The sequence below is a fragment of the Erpetoichthys calabaricus genome, chromosome 7 (assembly GCF_900747795.2).
Source record: "Erpetoichthys calabaricus chromosome 7, fErpCal1.3, whole genome shotgun sequence".
Classification (NCBI taxonomy): domain Eukaryota; kingdom Metazoa; phylum Chordata; class Cladistia; order Polypteriformes; family Polypteridae; genus Erpetoichthys; species Erpetoichthys calabaricus.
In genome coordinates this window covers 36,698,511-36,716,336 of record NC_041400.2, presented here as the reverse complement: position 1 = coordinate 36,716,336, position 17,826 = coordinate 36,698,511, and the positions used below count along the sequence as shown (strand labels likewise).

General features: G+C 37.6%; 1 protein-coding gene across 2 annotated transcripts in view; it reads right to left on the bottom strand.

The window, feature by feature from the left end:
• Window positions 1-131: 131 nt before the first annotated feature.
• epb41l4a (erythrocyte membrane protein band 4.1 like 4A) overlaps window positions 132-17,826 on the bottom strand; it is a 523,500-nt gene continuing 505,805 nt past the window's right edge. For both annotated transcript variants that reach the window (XM_028804831.2, XM_028804832.2), the window contains exons 20-24: window positions 8,636-8,683; window positions 6,816-6,884; window positions 6,308-6,418; window positions 5,193-5,274; window positions 132-682 (exon numbers count right to left, since the gene is read on the bottom strand). In XM_028804831.2, the coding sequence (XP_028660664.1) occupies window positions 578-682; window positions 5,193-5,274; window positions 6,308-6,418; window positions 6,816-6,884; window positions 8,636-8,683 (415 nt within the window). In that variant the 3' untranslated portion in view covers window positions 132-577. The remainder of the gene's footprint in view (window positions 683-5,192; window positions 5,275-6,307; window positions 6,419-6,815; window positions 6,885-8,635; window positions 8,684-17,826) is intronic.

Genomic DNA, 17,826 nt, shown 5'->3' with positions numbered 1-17,826 from the left:
ATGTATTTCAGGGATCAAACTCCAGGTCAGTTTAAGAAAAAGAGCTGGAAATGACCAGAATTTCTATTTGAATTTTCACATAGAAGCATTTCACACTAGTCTATACAATAAATTCAACACAATACGTGGAATAGCTTTATATAAATGTACACATTTATTTTAAGCACACAAAACTGTTTTAATACTGTAGAAAATGGAGGTCAAGTAGCTTGGAGGTATTGGCACTTGCAACATAAAATGAATCCTTTTCATCTTGTCATGAATCCAGCAGAGAAGCAGAAAAAAATCCATGGATTACCAGAGCAGCCACATACAATAAAAGAACATTCATATGGGATTCCTTTGGATATTCCAGATTGATATGCCCATGCACAAATCAGATATCTACAGAGTAACAAGTAACTGACGCCTGCTGTGTGATGCAATGACTTAATTACTTTTAGATTGTTCCATGTTTTACATCTTATGAGCACGGAGTGGAATGGTGGAAAAAGTAGCATTCACAGTTTCTATTTTCCCAGGAATCTCTGGCTTTGTTCATGATCTTCTCCAGTAGCTTTGTGATGATGTGTCTCAGTCACGTGTCCGCTTTTAGCCTTGGTGTCTGAACTGTCTTCACAACTTTTGTGTTAAATTTTACATCCAGGCTTTCTGTTAGGTTGTCTTTGGATCCTGCTTTTTTCTGTAAAAAGAGATATGACAACTACTGTAATATACTGAGTGAAAAAAATCTATTACACATTCATATTACCATAAATATATAGAAACCTAGAATAATAAGTAATACAGAAAAATATATTATATGGGAAATAGCTTTATGACACTCATTATACTATTAACATATGAACATCATATTCATGAAAAGCTGGCATTACTGAACAAGGGTTACAAAATGGACTGAAGACGTTTATTTAAAGTGATTCCATAAAATCAATCCTTGAAGGCTGGATCAAGAGCATCTAAATCACCATTTATTTTAGTAGTATTGCAAAACACATTCTTATAATCATATGCTTTGTATGGGAAAAAATGAATTATAGCCTTAGAGTATATTTTGGATTTTAGGATTATACTAGGCTCACCCGCCTTTTAAGGCGACGACTTTTATCCTCAATTTGTGTGCGCTCCTTGTGTACATCAGGCATGTAAGTGTAGGGAATGAGAACATCAAAGTGCCCATTCATAACATCTCCCGAAAACCTACGTTTTTTTATCCCCTCGAGTGCCTGTCCAAACTTGGAGTGTAGGACTCCATAATAATATACTTGAAACTCATAGGGGAACAACTCTCCCGCTGCCATTAGCACAGAAATGGTACCATAAGTTTGAGACTTTGACATTTCAGTGAGATACTGAAGCTCATTTGTATAAGAGATTCCTGACGGCATCATTGTAAATGGCTGAAACCTTGATCAATTACTTAAAACATGTCGTACAATGTCAGCCCGAATCTGTACCGCTAAAGACGGAGTTTCATGCACTAAATAAGCTATAGATGAGAATAAGCAAGCACCATCTCCCCTGATATTTACTACGCGGTGAGGCATTTGTACTCCATCAGCATTAATTATTTCCAGAGACATAATTTTGTCTATTTTTCCAGCGCATCGCGCACAAAAGCAAGGGAACGATGGGAGCACCAGAACTCTGCTCACATTGCATCGCTTCGTACCGCAAGCCGCAAGTAGTAAGTCTGTGATAAGCAGAATACCGCTACGCTTTGCACTCACGGGACGGAAGGACAATCCCGACCGCTTTTATATAGTAGGATTAGTATATTTCCTGATTTGTGTTGTTTTTATTTTTCATACTGTAACATTTATTGTTTTTATTGAACAAATTCTTGCTTTTGAACTTCTTGATTTACTGTAGTTCACATTTGAATTTGTTGTAATGTGTTGTTCTTTGGTGCTACCATACTGTTGACAACAATGGCAAACAGTGATATCCATGAATAGTCACTATAAATAATGGTGGTACAAACAGCTCCATATGCAAATTTTGGATTAACTTGAAAAAAGTTAATAAATTTAGTAACTTTGAGATAAAGTAGATTTAGTTTAGTTAACTTTAAGCAAGAAGCTTCATTCCTTTGCTTAAGCCTTTAATTTTAGTCAAGACTCACTTTATCCACCACTTCGTACTATTAAGACATTTCAACACTCTTTGTTCATATCCATGATTCTTGCTGAAATATTTGCTAAGTGAGCTTTGCCTCAGAAATCACTATCCATTGGTCTAAGTTATCACAAAATTAACTACCACCAAACTGACCATGAGCAACATTACTGAAGGGCTGGCATAAGACAATAAAAATAGCTGGGTAGTTTTAATGGTATTTCTCATCATGACTTGACTTTGGGTTTATCGACTCCCTTGACAATAATAGCATGGCCTAACAGCCGCATAAGGGGATGAAAAATAATCCTGCATGACTGATTGGGTGAACAGCTTCCCCCTAATTCCAACTTTGGTAAACTTTTTTTTAAATTTCACTTTTAATGTTTCTTATGAATGCTGAGTAACTGATATTTTAATGTCAGGTATTGTTTGACATGAGCTCTATCTAGTAACTTTCTCCCCTGTTTAATTGCTAAGTGATATTTTTATTTGTGGTCTAGCAAAACAACATTTAGCAAGCATCTCAATATGGTTACTTTACCCTGACAGTGACATACTGGATTTATTGAATCATATTGAATAGCCAATTAGTTACTTAATCAGTTTTTAAAGATATTAATAGTTGCACAGTTACACATGTGACACTTTTTAAAGGGTAAATGCAACTGGACAAAAATTACTTTCTGAAGGAAAATGTCTATTTTGCTAAGCAGGATGAATTGTAGGAATAAAGACTTTATAACTCTGACCTTTCATTACACTTTATTAGTTGAAATGTCAAGGGTCTGAACCATGGATTGAAAGGGGAAAAAGAATCAGATATCAGCTTCTTACAGGAGACCTGTTTAAATATTAAACATCAAACTAGATTGAAGATAGAGTTGGTTAGTTGGTATGTCAGTCAATATATGACAGTAAAACTAAAACCAGATGAGTAGGATTACTAATCCAGCTTTTAGACACAGACTTAAAAATATTAACCTGAACTAAATTATTGTGAAGGAAATTATCAGGAAAGGAAGGGAGAATTTTAAAAGGAGAGACCAAACCCATAGTTCATAGCTCTCAAGTACTATCTGATCCAAAATATAATTATATCATACCAGTGGAACAGAATGAAGCTAGACTTATTATGACCAATATTTATGTACATACTTTGGATGATGAATAATTACAGGTAATGTTTCTTCATTAATCCTCAATCCCAAAATGATTTAGATTATTTTTTTCAATTGTAACCACATAATCCAAACTACATCAGCAATCTTCCTGTGGTATAACGGGTCCATGGCTCAAAAAAATGACTGTTTTAATAAATTAAACCATTGGCTTGCTCACTCTTCATGGGCACACTCATGCAGCTGTGGGGAGTTGTTGAAGTTATTGGGGCGAGATGCACCTGCATGTGAGGGTGTGGTCTTTCTCAATTGGTTCATTCGGCTTCCTGCGGTGCTCGATTGAAAAGCTGAACCCATGGAGCCTTTAAAACGAGCTGGCACAAGACAAGAGGAGAAAAAAGAGAAGGGGAAAAAAAAACAAAAGAGAGGGGAGGTTAAAGGACGGAGAGAAAGGCAAGAATGGGAGTGAGCTGGTGCTTAGAGAGAAGCAGGCGGACAGGACTGGTGCCTCAGGTAGTAGCGTGTGGCCAGCACTCATTTGGGGGCACAAGAATCACTCCTGTTGAGCAACTAGGTAGCAGGAGTGATTATTATGCTCCAGAGTGCCCTTTCACCTGGTGGAGCCAGCGATTGGCAGCGGTGGGAGGATGGCGTGCTTTCGCCAGGTGGAGCCTGGAAAGGCAGTGATGGGCGCAGGACACGGGCCAGTGTTGAAAAATGTCTGCACCTGTTGGTGGACATCTCTCCATGCTGCAAGGTCCAAGTAGGATAAGCTGGAGAGGCGTCTGTTTTTAAAGAAAAACACTGGGGATTGAGAATTTTAAAGCAGAATCCTGCCTGAATTTTAATCTCGTTTTTATGGATTTATTTATTTGATTATTTTAACCTCCACCAACACATTGATGTTTTTATGAATTATTTATTTATTAACTTTTTGAGCACTGCACTTTTTGGAACATTTGTTTTTTTGATTTGTTTTAATAAAAGCACTTGAGCACTTTTCACCATCCTTTGCTTATTGTGCTTTGTCCTCATTTGCCGCGCTCATCTTGGTTACGATATTGATGGTGTCGGGTTCAAAGGGCTCCCGAAAATGAAGAGGAAGCAAGGAGCCAACCCGCATCATCACACTTCCATTTCTTAAAGCATCATAAAATTTCAGACCCATGGAAATTTCTCCACCCATACTCAAGACAATATTCTTTTTGCTCTTCAGTGCCTCATAGTTACTTACTGTATGAATTGACTACATCTTTAATAATAATAATGATTTGCTACTTTAGATCAGAGCTTGTAAATTTATGATGATATTGTTATTTCTGATCATGCTACCACCCAGAGGTCATGACACATTCTGTATTACATCAACTTCCAATTTTTGATAGTTTGCAGACTAAGACTTTTGTTAAAATATTTTTAGCTATTTTGAAAACTACTTTTTTGTTGAAACATTAACTTTTAGCTTATAATTAAGGTATATCTGGGGAGACAAATAATATCATATATCTCACACAAAAAAAAACTATACAGCTAAAGGATGAAAGAATTATCTCCAAAAAGTGACAATTAACATGCAAAAATGTCCACTGTTGAACTTTACACAAAAGACTGACTTTAGAAAATGAATTCAGGAGAAATGGAGCAACTATTATTTAAATCACACCACTCTTCAAAATCTTTTTAGAATATGGCTGCCATTTTTCTTTGTTTATATGAACTGATTGTGCTGAGCCATTATTAATGTTTTAGTTTGAAGGAATATCCTATACTCAGTATCATTTACTAAAATGTATCACTGACTGATTATCAGCTAGCTATTAAATCCTTTTTTTTTGCTCCGTAAATAGGTATAAGAAGGGTTTTTTAATCTAAATATGATGTAATGCTGTAAGTCTTAATCTGTAATAAATGTGTTATAATAAACCTTTGAAATTAATCATTAGCAAAACTGACCTGTTGGGAAAGTGAGCCTCCAGTGCCCTGAGCATCAGCTGTACGAGTAACAGGCAATGGAGCCACTAGATCTGTCCGTGCACTGTGAAGCAAACAGAAACAACTTCATGTCAATAATTCAATATATAAAAACAATAACTAGTAAATGTTAACAGGTAAAAAAAGTCATTTGATCACAAAATAGGACACACTTTCAATGGAAGCAATTTCAGAAATGCTTCATTCCAACACTTCATATGGTATGGCTGAACAATATACAGTTTGTATAGTTTGTATTGTATACAGAACTGAAGTCAGTAATTTCCTTAGAATTTTTTTTGAAATATATAATAAGAGAACAAAAAGAAAAACAGTATCATAATATCGGGAAAAATGTGTTTCCCCTCAGTTGCTGAAGGAACAGTGGTGAATTTAGTGTGCTGAAAGTGTGTGTGCATTTTAAATTTGCCCAACAAATAAAACCAGAAGTTTTTTGTGAGGGCTGCAGTCTGATTTAGTAAAGTAAGTAAGTTCTTCTAATATCTGTTTATTTGGGTAGTTCTATCAATGCCATACACTGCATACTTCTGCACTGCAGAATAAGATCAAAGGCTGAATATTGACAGTGAGATGAAAAAGCTGGCTGTATCGCCAGGAAGACAAGAGAAAATCAAAACGAATCTTTGAAGGCAACAGGAACAATGTTAAGGTTTATTAAAATTCATAAACTAGGTTTATTAGCTATCACAAACTACTAAACTCAAAATATTTTAGAAATGTTAGATAATATTTAAAGTCAAAATGTCATTGCTCTTTAATTCTAGCAATAATTAAAATCAAACATGCAGACTGAACAATTCAAAATAAAATTACTGAAATCAATAGAATGGGTCTCACCCCATGCAGAATTAAGCAGAATGATTTGGGAACCAACTACCTAACCTGGGTGAATCCAGAAAATGGCCGTTAAGCAGGTGATGATAAACATGATCAATGAAATCAATGCCTGTTTTTACCTACATAGGATGGAGAGGAGACCTATAGAAGTGTTGCATGTAGATGTTTTGTGAACTAAGGCAAACTAATGGATTTCCAATTTGTATGGATCGACTTACAGCGTGTCTTCAAATACTCACTTAACTTCTGAAAGCACTGATCTTTCTCCATCTGAGCATTGGGAGCGCCGATATTGTCGAAAACTTCTTGGTGAGTGTGAATGACGAATTCGAATAGGGTCACCTTGAGTTCTACAGAGATGAATAAGAGATTTTTATTTGTAATTTAAACTGCTTCAAAAATTTGTTTGGCTTTTTAAACCATTACAAGCATGCACTCACAGAGTACTTTATATACAGTAGTAGCAGTACATACTGTATGTACTGTATTTTAGCTGTAAGTAGAAACTTCTCTTTCATGAAAATGTTGCAGACAGTACGTTGTATATATTCCCCTTTCACTGTGTAAGTAAATACTTGGGTACTATGGAATTAACTTGTATTCATTTTGCTCTTTTCTTCTATTTATTTTCTGACTTACTTATCTAAATCATGATCAGTAGGAGCTAGATCTAATCCTGACAACAATAAGTAAGCAGCACTGACTCTACACATTGTATACATGGTTGATATTATCATGTGTACTCACTCTACTTTCTTGTATGGGATTTCCTTTAATTGCTCTTCAGTTAGACCAGATGGATCTACAAGTTCTTTTCTGCAAAAGATAGCAAAAAAATGTAAGACATCATACGTTCTGCACAAGATCAAACTATTACAAGGAATAATATTACAAATATAACTGAAACACTTACTGTAGTTCAAAATACTAGGGTGTTGTACCAAGTTAGCCTTTATGAATGTAGTTAGAAGTCAACCAAAACGACAGCTTATATTGGCTAACTAAAAGGCAACTCAGACCCCTTCTTCAGGGAAGATGTAATCAATTACATTACCAAATCACACAAATTAAATTAAATTAAAAATCAATTAAATTACAAATTATTTGATCTTGCCTGAAGAAGGGACCTGAGTTACCTGAAATGCTTGTATACTATAATCTTTTTAGTTAGCCAATAAAAGGTGTCATTTTGCTTGACTTCTCACTACATCCAAAATACTAATAACTCTTTGTAGAATAGTAAGTTACCACCCTTACCATTAGAGATAATACATGGTGGATGTTTGCACTCACAGGCAAAGAGTTAGGCAGCAGTTCATCAATAAGGAATAGTGATAAAAGAACTGAGGATGAAAGTTACAAAAACCAGGAACAAAAGAAGATCTGAAACAAGTATCAGTAGAGTCAGTCCATCAAAGTTGTATCAAATATTTCCGAGCCTGACCTTGCTTTTCCAATATAAACGAACAAGGCAGAGTAAAGGTAAAGAGAAAAGGATGTCTGGTGTGCTATGGAAGATGACCACAGCCAGTGCTTTGGTTTCAAAAAGTATTTAAGGGAACTCACCTCTAGTGTAACAATGCCAATATATGATGTGGTTATGAGCTGATATACGCTTGAATTACAATGCAAGACCACCTTTATGAAATTATCAAAACAATGCAAATCTTCTATACTGTATACTGCACGACTTTCTTATTCTTTCAAAAAGCAAAAGTACTTAAATTATCAGTTAGGAAAATGGTGCAGACATTGCCCTGGGCACACTGTTGCACGTAGGCAGTGCACTAAGTTTAATCAACATTCATGCGTTGCTATTGCAAAACTCACTTCTGTGTTAACGTGCCTACTACAGTAGTCAGTCAGCTCACTTTAGCCATATACGCAACCTACAAAAGATAACTTCAACTCCAACAAATACAGGCCTGTGTTAATTTACATTAGTCAGCAGACAACTGCTGCAGCCATTCTTTTGTAGATTGAGAAATAGTGAAGGCTCCCTATATAAAATTGAAGGACAATGATTTATTTCAAACATCTGATCTGATTGCCATCCTTCCTTATTCTGTGCCATGCACTTCTGACAGATGCCTAGAAAGGTGTGCAATGATTCTGGCATTCTGATTGGTTAAACATTTTGAATATTAAAGTGCAGCCGATACTTTATTTCTGTGGGCTGTAGGCACCTAATATTTAAAATGATGTTTCTAATGATGTGATAAAATGTTTTGAAAGATTTTATCCAACCCTCATGCAGAACAAACTTTGTTCCCATAAAAAGAAAACATTAAAATTACAACTTTCTCTATAAGACTCCTGCAGAAATGTGAAATCTGATTCAGGTTGTCTCTATTACAATTAATGCAACAAATTAATAATAACAGAGTGGTTATTAAGATGTGGGCCCGTATAATTCCTGGAATAGCAGAGGTATTTGTAGAAAAATCATTCCTGCCAGTTCTGGCCCAACTAAGAACAGACTGTAGCATCATCATTGGCTCATTACTATGACATCTCACACACACCCATGGAACATCACTCAAGCTGCAAAAAGGAACACAACTCACTGAATATGCTTCCATAGCTGTTCCTTAGCTTGGACATCAGGACTTCTTCTACAAAGAAAGCAAAACACAATAAAACACATTTTTAGAGTGCTGCAGAATAGACATGGGAAAGACACCAGAGATACTGGGAGTTTTGAAATCAATGGATGGAAAGATGACTGCCCAGCTAAATGTTCTATAATGCTGTAGAATTTCCAACAAGGGGTGCATGGCTACTTGGCTTTTGCCTCCAGAACTGTGACTGTCTGATTTTATCTATGACTTTACATTATAACTGTGGACTCCAAAGAGGTGTATTTTCTCCGAGGATGTTGTTGGTTTTTTTTCTCCTTTATTGTCAACAGGCCATATCTCAATGGTACTTTTAGTGGACTTATATTGTTAGGATCTGTTCAGGCCAATAACTTTAAAATTGCTTTTGTCTTTCTGTGTTTACTGTGTCGTGACCCAGTTTTTCCCATGTAATTGACTTTGTGACACAGCAATGGACAGGGGGTTCCCCCTTGGGAAATCAAGCACGATCGTCAGGGTGGGAGCATTGGCAAACCAAGTGCAATCGTCAGAGTTGTGACGGGATTGAGCATGATCATCTGTGCCCATCACTGCCATTATAAACAATAGCAATTCATGACCCACAAGCAGCAGCCTGTAACCCAAAATCCAGTGGCCGAGAGACACTGGTTTAAATCAATCTGTATTTTCATGTGTGTGCATTATGTAATTTGTAAAGTTTATAACTGTACTGTACCCATATATTTGTTGCTCTCAACATGCACTCAGTGAAGAACACTACACAAAAATAAATTTATAATAATAATTAACAATAAGGGGAGTAGATACCAGGACAAACAACATTGAATTGTGATGGCTGCTTCAGTGTCATACCCACTGCTGAGGTCACCAACGAATAATGGCCTAAGTAATCAGAGCAACTGGAAAATCAGAGTAAAAACCAGAATGATAATGTTGAGAGCATTCAAATGTCACATACATTAATGCTTGACAAATTCCAATAAAAATTTAGCAAGCACAGTTTTGTCATTTTTGGATTGACATTAAAATATAGAAATGAAGAAGTAGCAACTTGGTTTAAACAAGGTGTGGATCCAGAAATTGGATGGGACAAAACCCCATAACTAAACTTATGAAAAGATCAGGCAGATATCTAGAAAATGCTGAAGGGGTCACAAACATTTCCTCACAATTGTAGATAGATAGATAGATAGATAGATAGATAGATAGATAGATAGATAGATAGATAGATAGATAGATAGATAGATAGATAGATAGATAGATAGATAGATAGATAGATAGATAGATAGATAGATAGATAGATAGATAGATAGATGGCCAGGGTACTTGCACTGCTGGGACACCCTTCTGAGGAGACGACCGGGGGATAGAACATGTCAACAGCAGTACCTCCCCCGGGACACAAGAGAGCAGCCCCCCTGGTTTGCAGCTTGGAAGCTCAACCCTGCTGGGGCCCGTGGCCACCGACAGGAGATGCCTGGACAGCTCTGGAGCCTTCTGCCACACCTGGAATTGCTGCCAGGAGAGACTCAGGGAGCACCTGGAGCGCTTCCGGGTGCAGTATAAAAGAGGCCGCCTCACTCCATTCAGGGAGTCGAAGTCAGGAGGCAGAGGACAGAGCTTGTGAGAGAGGAGTGAAGGCAGCAGTAAAAGAGAAGACAGAAAGGAAAAGGACAGAGCATTGTGGGGTTTGTGCACTGTGTGCATTGTGCTAAGAAGGAAGAAAATAAACATGTGTTTTGGACTTCTGTGTTTCCTGTGTCTATCTGTGTCGAAGCTGACATTCCACAATAGAAAGATAGTGTCACGCACGCGCACATAGGGAGCCGCGTAAGGACTCGACGAGCAGTGTAGTATATCGTTCCAGGGGACAAAGGTGGGGTACTAACTTCTCTTTTTTTATCATCCACAGAAAGACAGAAATAACGCCGCCTTGATTTCGCCCGGACTCCCTAACCAAGCGCTACCACTTCCGCATTCCATCCTTTCCTCTGGTCCACTCCTGATGACGTCATGCTTCCCATACACCACCTTGGTTCCTTCCCAGCATTCCATCTGCCTGTTTCCGGTCCCACCCCATAAATTGTTCCCTTCCACCATTTTCATGTTGTCTGTTGTAACACTGGAAAGCAATATCACTGACCTGAATCCAAAACTATACAGTATACGGGGCCAGAAAACCCCAAACCTTGTTGTTTTTTTATTACAATAGATAGATAGATAGATAGATAGATAGATAGATAGATAGATAGATAGATAGATAGATAGATAGATAGATAGATAGATAGATAGATAGATAGATAGTATTCAAACACTGTCGATTATCAAAGGTCACTTTTACAAAGGTGGATTACATTTTGCTGAGCTCAGTACCACTTTTGAAAGGTTCCAAACTTGAGATTTGGGTAGCTCAGGTTTCCTTAGAGCCAGGCTAAAACACAAATAAGAATTAGAGCTTAAAAGCCTTAAATGTCACACACAAAAGCAGTCAGTGTGTCATGGCCAACTCTGTAAATGTAGAGGGGAAAGGCAGGAAGTGTGAAATTATAAAAGTGCAGTGTTTAAAAATTCAGCAAAACCACAAAAGTAAGTTTCCAGCTCATCAGATTTTATATTATATGGTGCACCTCTTCATGCATAACATACAAAGGCTGTGTTAAAGAGACAGAGACTGTAGCCTCTGATTCATAATGATTTGCAGGTCAGGTTGTCAGCTGACTCTGAATTGGCCCAGTGTGAATGTGGGTGTGTGTGCACAGCCCTGGGTGGCTCCTCTGTTAGGATAAACTCTAGCCTCCTGCAACCCTCAACTTTATATAGTAAGACTGAGAATGGTACATTATGTTAGTTTGGTCACCAATATGATTAATATGATTACAGCTAAGGTAAATGCTCATTTCTGATTTGGGAATTCTTTTTCATCTGACATCAACTTTAAATTAAAAAAAAAACTTTTTTTTTGACCAGGTATCTCCACAGCAGTCCCCTCTTAATTCCTTGTTCTGTTTATCATGTGGAAGCACCTTGGAGTCACCTTGGAGTTAGTTGTCACTCTAACCACATGAATAGAGGGATACCAGCACTCCCTGTTAGAACAATTCCTGCTGTGCCAAAAAGTGATACAGGAAAGAAGCTAGCCATATGTCTGACCCACAATGCTCTTCTCTAATAAGCTTCTGTTTACCCATTGGCCCACAATGTGTCCACTGTAACAGCTCAGACCACAGTGCGAGGCCTGATATTTAAAAGGGAACTATTGAACTCGGAATGCCATCTCAGTATACAGTACATCCTTGTAACCAGCACTGTCTCTGGAGTATGTTACATACAGCATGTGAAATAAAAGGTGAGGAAGTATTTTCAAAGTGTACACCCACAAGGAGTACTGGTTAGACCTCATCTGGACTACTGTCTCCAGACTACAAAAAAGACTTCTAGGAACTTCTAGGAAAAAGTCTAGAGAAGAGCAACTAGGCTGATTCCAGGATTGCAGACAACAAGTTATGAGCCGAGCCTTTACAGTTTAAGTAAACAGAGATTAAGAACTGACACGGTTGGGGTGGGGGTTGATTTGTTTTCAATCCTATTCTTGTAAAATTGATGTATTTGTATGGAATGTTGTGTGATTTCAATAAAATCAATAAAAATTTTAAAAAAAAGAGCTGACATGGTTGAAGTGTTCAACATTATGAAGGGAATTAGTACAGTGGATTGAGACTGTTACTTTAAAATGAGTTAGCAAGAACACGGGGACACAGCTGGAAACTTGCTAAGGGTAAATTTTGCACAAACATTAGTAAGTATTCTTCATACAGAGAACTGTAGGTACATAAAATAAGTTTCCAAGTAGTTTGTTAAACAGTAGAATTTTAAAGAACTTTCAAAACTCGACTTGTTGCTTTGGAAACCTTAAGTAGATATTACTGGTGCACTTCTGTTGGTATAAGTGGCCTGTTCTCATCATCTAGGTTGTTTTAATGTTCTAAAGGGAAAATCTGTAAACGCAGCAAGGGGGCTAGTTACCGATAAAAAGTAACTCTAGAACAATCTGTAACACCTCTATGAAATGAGCAGACTCCAGCACTTTTGTTGTATGCTATACTTTATTTTTGTTTTGTCTTTAGTGTTTTTTATGCTATTTCATCATAATGCAGATGACTATTTGAATTTTCCTTTAGGTGATAATAAAGTTCACATTGCCCTTCTGCAAATTGTTTTTAGGTGTGTTCTTGTAACTTAACTATATATAAGTATTCAAATTCTGGAAAATGAAACAATGATAGCACCTGGTAAAAAGGTAAGAAAACTAAAACTGTTCCATCTTGAAGGTATAAATTATTAAGAAAAAACGAAAAAATCAGCAGGTTACAAGCAAGAAATAAAACGTTACTAAAAGCACACATCCTTTGATATTAAAGCAAGTTTTTTTATATATATTTTAATGAACATTTTTGAAATGCAAGACTGACTCATTTGATAAACATCAGGTCCAAGAAAACCTCAGAGTCTGAAGCATGTGAATTTTTTATTGGCTTATAAAACTACATGATGCTTATTTAGTGGCTTAGTTTAAATATTATTGGAATGTTAATAAGTACACATATGAAAGCAGGCATATTTACACCCCAAGGTGGGGGGTTACAGTTTATTTCAAATTTCACATGAATTACATAGGAGTGGAAATATGGAGACCACTGACTCCCAAGCCCATAAACACTTCAGTCAAGCAGCAAGTGTAACTTACTGAAGTTACGTGCGGCAATTCCACTTCAGCAAACTATAAGATATCATCTCATTCTCAAACCCACTTAATTTAATTTAGGGTCATGAGGAAACAGCCTACCCCACTTGCACAGGGCGCAAGGTAGAAAACAGCCTTGAGCAGGGAACCAGGACACTGCAGGACCCCACTTATGTACACACAAGTACAGGGGGGCAATTTGGAATTAGCAATTAACCAAACCTGCACATCTGAGGGAATATAGAAGGAACAACAAAGAGAAAAACCCATGCAGACAACATGAGTACATATGCAGACTCCAAATGGCAGAAAATAGTCTAGAACAAAGAGTCACATCCAAGCCCATATGGAATCACTAAATTATCTAAAGTCCATATCATATTACACGGCTTCTAGTTGTTGGGTTTGCCAGACTTGCCAATTACTGCTGGTAATCTAGTCTCCGAATCCTGTCGATCTATACGACTAAAAACCTTTGAGCATGTCAAATGATGTGGCTGTGTGCCAACTACCCAGCACACTCATGCTCGCCTTTATTTCTGACAACCAAATGCCTGCTGCCTGGTGGAGTAAAAGCATATAAAGAGTTAATAGGTACAGTGAGTTCAGCCACAATCTCGGTCCCTTTTTCTTTATCCTATTTTGTTGTGATATGTAAAACATGTGACATGAGACAGATGAGTTTTGCTGCTGTATGCACTGTACTTTAGGACGAGCAGACAAAAGCTGTTTAATTTTGTCAGAGCGTGCTGCAGACTAGACTATCACATTGTGCGACTTGCCTTCATGGGATTGTGCCGCTGGCTGCTTCCTACTAGCTAAGATTACATAAATGAAAGCTAAAACTGAAAGCCACTGGAAAAGTTGTCTAATGTGACGGTCCTAACATGCACCTCTTTGGGGATGTGGAAGGAATACTGGAGGAGCTGGAGGAAAACCCACACAGACACTTGAAGAACATGCAAACTCCACAGACAACAGCTAATGTTCCCATAATGGTGTATTGACTGCACAATAAGACAACAGTTTAAAGTAGAATGGAATCAGAAAATGTATTGTAATAATATTAACAACCCAAGAAGTTGGGGGCGCAGGAATTAAATGAACAAAGTTTAGGACATGAGACAAAATCATAGATCAAAAAACATCCAATAACCAGAAAATGTCACACAGCTAAGTCAAAACACAAGATGCATATCTAATCTTTAGGTGAGTTGGTGCTTTGTGTCCGAATGGAGTGTTTGGTGGCTGCCTTTTTTTGACACTTTGACAGGAGTCACAGACAAATGGAGCTTGTTGTGTGCTTAGTTGCTGGACACTTTCCAAGGAGCTCTGTCACTGGAATGAAATCTTTCTTTTTATGTTCCAATTGAGGGTATATAACCAATAAGTAAAGAACTAAGCCATTTGGAAATGTATTCTGTGACTGAATCAAGACTGTGTGAACCTAGCCAGGTTGCATAATTCTTTGCATTTCTTAGAGTTGTTGCTATTGGTTATTAGGCATATATCACACACTGCCTTTTTATTCTATGTGGGTGCAGCACTGTGTTATATCAGCATGTGCTCCTAACCTCTCTCTATCTCTATTGTGCCTATGTGACCACACGGTAATACCCAAACTATTCCAAAGCGGCGTTTGCACTGATTTGTGTTCTTTGTATCTCACACCCTCATACACCTTCATTGTAAGAGTATCCCTTATCTACGATGGAACATTTGATCAGAAGAAAATATGAAGCTAGTTTCAAATTAAACGTCATTGAAGTAGCAAAAGAAATTGGTAACTGCGCTGCTGCAACAAAATTCGATGCATCTGAGAAACTGGTGCGAGATTGGAGGAGGCAAGAAGATGTAAAAAAAAAAAAATGAACTGTTGCATTTTTGAACAGGCATATAAGTCGTGGTCTGATTTTATTATTTATTTTTTGGGTTTCAAGACCTGACTTATACGTGAATATATACAGTAAGTATAAATTTAAAGTAAAATCTTAAACTCAATGTCTTACTTCAATTACTGATTACTAGGATTGTCAAGTAATATGATTGTTCATTCCTTGTCTAGCTGCAGTCCCTTAAGGGCACAAAGTACACTTTGTGATGTCCTCCATTGGTGGTAAAGTGGGTTGAAGTAAAGGTGTGAAAATAAAAGACAGGTCCAGTTAGCAAGCAGCCTGCCATTAGTGGGCCCTAGGGCGGAATATGCGAGGTACAATAAGGACAAGGAGACAGGTAAGAGGTTTCAGATAATAGTTACATAGCTAGTTTTGACATTTCTTCCTATCCCCCATTAGTAAAAAACCTAAGAGGTTATATTGGTGCCTTTTGTATTAGGTGCATATCACAAGTGACCTAATAACACAATAAAATACTATCACAGGGTTTTGGAATCTGTTGTTCAGTGCTTAGATGTCATGAAACTATTATTCTGACAGCACAGATTAGAAAAATTTGGCGCCGAAGTAGTTGGAGTCCTATAACGAAGCTCTGGATTCTTAATTTGAAGCCAAAAATATGTCAATATTTACCTTGTGAGGTAAAGTTTCTGCACTGTCAACAGTTTCTGCAGCTTTGAAAATCCTTTCTGCTTTAATTATATTAGCTGGGGTGAAGCGGTCTGTTAAGCAGCAGGTGCACATTCAAAAAATTCCTGTGAAATCGCAGACCAGGCTGTATTAGGCACACAGCCAGGAAACTTTAAATATCAAGATTTCATCTTGTTAGTGCAGTCGTAAAACTCGAGTGTCAGATTGTAAACTTGATAGAGGTATGACGTGTTTACAAGAGACAAAAACACCTTTCAAAATATATAAAAATTATAAACTTTAAAATTGCACAGATAAAAAAGTAAAAATGTGAACTCCAGTTCTGATGAGCAAGATCAGTGGAACAAAGCCTCCCTGTCTCTGTCCAGTATACTTCTATACTATATATATATCCATCCATCCATTATCCAACCCACTATATCCTAACTACAGAGTCACGGGAGCCAATCTCAGCCAACACAGGGCTCAAGGCAGGAAACAAACCCCAGGCAGGGCACACACACACCCACACCCACACACCAAGCACACACTAGGGACAATTTAGAATCGCCAATGCACCTAACCTGCATGTCTTTGGACTGTGAGAAGAAACCAGAGTACCCGGAGGAAACCCACGCGGACACAGAGAGAAAATGCAAATTCCACTCAGGGAGGACCTGGGAAGCAACCCCGGGTCTCCTAACTGCGAGGCAGTAGCGCTACCCACTGCACCACCATGCCACCCCTATATATATATATATATATATATATATATATATATATATATATATATATATATATATATATATATACACGAGGGGGGACCCAAAAATAACCGGAAATATTTTTAAAACATGTTTAATTTAATTTTCTGTACAAACTACAATTAGTCTCCTTCAAAGTATTCTCCATTGGTGGAAATACACTTATCTAACCGTTTGTTCCATTGTTCGAAACATTTTTTAAATTCGTCTGAAGTAATGCCCATTAATGCTCTGGTCGTTTCTTGTTTTACCTCTTCGACGTCAGCAAAACGCCTTCCTTTCAAGTCTTTTTTCATCCGAGGGAACAAAAAGAAATCACACTGAGCTAAATCCGGTGAGTAGGGCGGGTGGTTCAGGGTTGTCATACCGTTTCTTGCCAAAAATTGGCGAATGCTGAGAGCAGTGTGAGATGGAGCGTTGTCATGATGAAAGAACCAATCGCCCGACTCCCACAAATCAGGGCGTTTCCTTCTCACACTGTTGCGCAACCTATTTTTACAAAAAAATTCACTGAACACAAGCACAACCTTCCAGACTGATGGCACTTGGCAGACTGACTTGTGAGGAGTGTAACTAGATCGCCCTAGCGGCCCAACCACGTACTACAAGTACCAACCTAACAACAACAAAATTCTGGTTATTTTTGGGTCCCCCCTCGTATATATACAGTGCATCCGGAAAGTATTCACAGCGCATCACTTTTTCCACATTTTGTTATGTCACAGCATTATTCCAAAATGGATTAAATTAATTTTTTTCCTCAGAATTCTACACACAACACCCCATAATGACAATGTGAAAAAAGTTTACTTGAGGTTTTTGCAAATTTATTAAAAATAAAAAAACTGAGAAAGTACATGTACATAAGTATTCACAGCCTTTGCCATGAAGCTCAAAATTGAGCTCAGGTGCATCCTGTTTCCCCTGATCATCCTTGAGATGTTTCTGCAGCTGAATTGGAGTCCACCTGTGGTAAATTCAGTTGATTGGACATGATTTGGAAAGGCACACACCTGTCTATATAAGGTCCCACAGTTGACAGGTCATGTCAGAGCACAAACCAAGCATGAAGTGAAAGGAATTGTCTGTAGACCTCCAAGACAGGATTGTCTCGAGGCACAAATCTGG